Source organism: Chaetura pelagica, unplaced genomic scaffold (genome assembly GCF_000747805.2).
Source record: "Chaetura pelagica isolate M959 unplaced genomic scaffold, ChaPel_1.0 scaffold624, whole genome shotgun sequence".
In the NCBI taxonomy this organism is placed as follows: Eukaryota; Metazoa; Chordata; class Aves; order Apodiformes; family Apodidae; genus Chaetura; species Chaetura pelagica.
In genome coordinates this window covers 99,890-103,618 of record NW_009953079.1, presented here as the reverse complement: position 1 = coordinate 103,618, position 3,729 = coordinate 99,890, and the positions used below count along the sequence as shown (strand labels likewise).

Below are 3,729 nucleotides of genomic sequence, written 5' to 3'. Positions count from 1 at the left end.
CGGGCCTGCTCCAGGGCCTCCTCATCCTCCCGGCTCCTGGAAAACACCGGGAGACACTGGTCAGGCACTGGGAATGCTGGGTGACACCACTGGAACAGCCGGGGTTGGGAATCACTAGTGCCTGGAGATGCGATTCGGTGCCCGGGGACAGGGTGGGGTCGTGCCAGGGACTGGACGGGATTTGTGCCACAAGGTGGGACTGTTCTAGGGATTGGGTTGGAATTTGCCATGGATTGAGCTGGGTTGTGCCATGAGGTGGGATTGTTCCAGGGACTGGGTTGGGTTCTGCCATGGATTGGATCAGATTTGTGCCATGTAGTGGGACTGTAGATTGGGTTGGAATTTGTCCTGGATTGGATGGGATTTGTGCTGCAAAATTGGACTGTGCCATGAACTGTGTTGGAGCATGAGGTGGGATCGTGCCACAGAATGGGGGGGATTGTGCCATGAGGTGGGATCATGCCAGGGATTGGATCAGACTGTGCCATGAGACTGGATCAGTTCTATGCCATGAGATCGGATTCGTGCCAGGAGAACGGATCATTGCACGGCCTGGACCAGATCTGTGCCAGGAGATGGGACCGTGGTGTGGAGCAGATTGGTGTGGAATGTGCCACAGGACTGGATCACACCAGGGATGGGATGGGATGACACAAAGGACAGGATTGGATCACACCAGGGATGGGACTGGTGGCCAAGGGGAACACACACCCAGAACAGATTGTGCCATGGACATGTCCCCACACCCACAGCCAAGGTGACAACAGCCTGGAACAGCTTCACCGTGGTGGGGGTGGAGATGGTGACTGTGGTAGGAGGGGGTGGTGATGGTTGTGGTGGTGTGATGGTCGGGGTGATGGTGGTGGTTGTGGTAGTTCTGGTGGCGGTGATGGTTGTGGTGTGGTGATAATGGTGATGATGGTGGCAACTGTGGTGGTGGTGATGTGGTTACTGTGGTGGTTCTGGTGGTGGTGGTGACTGTGATGTGGTGATGGTGGTGATGTGATGATGGCTGTGGTGGTGATGTGATTGTGGTGGTGATGGTAGGGATATGGTGGTGGTGATGTGATGATGGTGATGGCTGTGGTGGTGATGTGGTGGTGGTGGCTGTGGAGGTGATGACTTGTTGGTGATAGTTGTGGTATGGTTATAATGGTGATGGCGGGGGTGATGCGATGACTGTGGTGATGGTTGTGATTGTGATGGTGTGATGGTTGTGGTGGTGGGGATGGTGACTTGTTGGTGTTGGTTGTGTCGTGCAGTTATAACGGTGATGATGGTGGGGTGGTGGTGATGTGGTGATGTTGTGATGCTGTGCTGGTGGGTGTAGCAGTGATGTGGTGGTGGTACTACGATGGTGGTGGTCTCACCTCATCCTCTCCTGCTCCCGCCGCAGCCGCTCCTTCTCCCTCTCCACCTGCTCAGCCTGGGCCTTCAGCGCCTTCTCCCGCTCCTCCTTCTCCCGCGCCGCCCTCTTGAACTGCTCGAAGCTGTCGCTGGAGGACTTGGCCGTGGAGGAGGGAGTGGTGGGATGTTTCTGCACCAAACTCGCCCAAGAGCCCATGTTCTTGATCTTCAAGTCCTAGGGAGAGGACGCGTGGGTCAGGGGAATCCACCCCACACCTGCCTGTGTCTGTGGCCCTCGTGGAAACCCCTCCGTGCTCCTGGGCCTGGAGGTGGCCAAGGAGGTGGTGGATCTACCTGGGGCACCAAGGCTGAGCCTCTCCTCCCCCAGATGGTTTGGGCTGAAGGGACCTTTCAAGGTCATCCAGTCCTGACCCCCACCATGAGCAGGGACATCTCCACCCAGATCAGGTTGCTCCAAGCCTTGTACAACCTGACTCTGAGCATTCCCAGGGATGGGACATCCACCACTTCACCCCATTTCTCCCTTAGGTCCTCTCACCCGACTTTCTCCCAGGTTAAAGTCATTGCGCCTTGTCCTCCAGCTCTTGGTCTTTCACCATCTTTCTTATATATGGAAAGGCCACAAGAAGGTCTTTGGAGCCTTCTGTGGGCTGGAGAACCCCAAATCTCTCAGCTTGTCCTCACAGGACAGCTGCTTCAGGTCTTGGATCATCTTCATGGTCTCCTCTGAACCTGCTCCAAGAGGTCCATGTCCTTGTCCTAAGGACCCCAGAGCTGCAGCATCACCTTCCCTGAACTGCTAGTCACCCTTCTTCTGATGCAGCCCGGGACAAGGTTGGCTTTCCAGGCTGTGAGCACTCCTTGTTGGCTCCTAACCAACCTCCCATCCACCAACACCTTCAAATCCTTCTCCATGGGGCTGCTGCTCCACCCCTTCACCCCCCAACCCAGGTGCAGGACCTTGCACTTGGCCCTGTAGGACCATCAGGAGGTTCCCTCTGGACTTCCTCCAGGTTCCTCTGGCAGGTGCCTCCCATCCCTCAGCTTGGTGGAGGTCCCATCTCCACCTCTCCAACCTCCACCCAACGTTTTCCAAAGGGACATCTGGAGCTGGAACACACCAAATCTTGGCCGTACCTCAAGAGTTTGGTGACCAACATGGCCCTGCTCCGGTTTTGGAGGTTGAATTCCCAATCTCCAAAGGTTTTGTCCCACTTTTCCCTGGAGCTCGTTACCTTTTTTGGAGCAACGGGCGTTTTGGGCTCCTGTTTCTGCCGGTCCTTCTCCTGCCCTCCTGGTGGGGGGGGTGTCTGCTCTGGGGGCCTGATGACGGGACGTCCCCCCTCCATGGGCTTCATCTCCGTCCCTACAGACCAACGGTGCCCATCAGAGGTTGGGGGGGTCCCCCAGGAGCCACCAACATGGAGGTCATGGGGGGGTCTGAGAGCCCCAAGATGGGGGTGAGGGGGGAAGTCTTGACCACTAAAATGGGGTGATGAGGAATCTGAGCCACCAACATGGAGGTCATGGGGGTCTGAGCCCCCAAGCAGGGGTGATGGGGAGGGTCTAAGATTCCAAAAAGGGGGTTATGGGGGGTCTGAGCAACCAACATGGGGTGATAAGGAGGTCCTCAGACTCCAAAATGAGGGTGATGGGGGCGTTGAACCACCAAAATGAGGGTGATGGAGGGTCTTGATCACTGAAGTGCGGTTGATGGAGGTCTGAGACCACAAAATGAGGAGATGGGGGGGCTTGAGAACCCACAGTGGGGGTCACGGGGGAGTCTGAGACACCAAAATAGGGTGATGGGGGGTCTGGGGTACCAAAACAGGAGTGATGGGGGGAACTGTGAGCCACCAAAACAGAGGTGACAGGGGATCTGAGGCCCCAAAACAGGGGTCATGGCGGGGGGGTCAGAGCCACCAAAATGGGGGAGATGGGGGGGTCTGAGGTCTCAAAACGGGGACCATGGGGGGATGTGAGGTCCAAAACAGGGGTGATGGGGGGTCAGAGCCACCAAAATGTGGGTCATGGGGGTGTCTGAGATCCCAAAACAGGGATGATGGGAGATCTGAGGTCCCAAAACAGAGGTGATGGGGGGTCAGAGCCACCACAACAGGGGTGATGGGATGTTTGAAGGTCCCCAAACAGGGCTGATGGGGGCATCGTGACCACCGAACTGGGAGGCCCCCCGAGCCCCGGTGCCCCCCACTCACGCTGCGGGATGTGCGCGGGGGGCTTGATGCTCTCGGGGTGCTTGGGGGGGTCCTGCCGCAGGGGGGGGCTGAAGGTCTCGTTCCGGATGACGGGCGAGTGCATCTTCTCCTCCCTCACCACCAGGGGCTGCGCCTGGGCCACGGA

At 57.7% G+C, this 3,729-nt stretch overlaps 1 protein-coding gene across 1 annotated transcript in view; it reads right to left on the bottom strand.

The window, feature by feature from the left end:
• The window catches only part of BRD4 (bromodomain containing 4), a 51,523-nt gene that overhangs the window by 1,369 nt on the left and 46,425 nt on the right, over window positions 1–3,729 (bottom strand). Inside the window, exons 16-19 of the mRNA XM_009996968.1 lie at window positions 3,585–3,728; window positions 2,604–2,734; window positions 1,371–1,582; window positions 1–36 (exon numbers count right to left, since the gene is read on the bottom strand). The exon at window positions 1–36 is cut by the window's left edge and continues 184 nt beyond it. Of these exons, the coding sequence (XP_009995270.1) occupies window positions 1–36; window positions 1,371–1,582; window positions 2,604–2,734; window positions 3,585–3,728 (523 nt within the window). The remainder of the gene's footprint in view (window positions 37–1,370; window positions 1,583–2,603; window positions 2,735–3,584; window position 3,729) is intronic.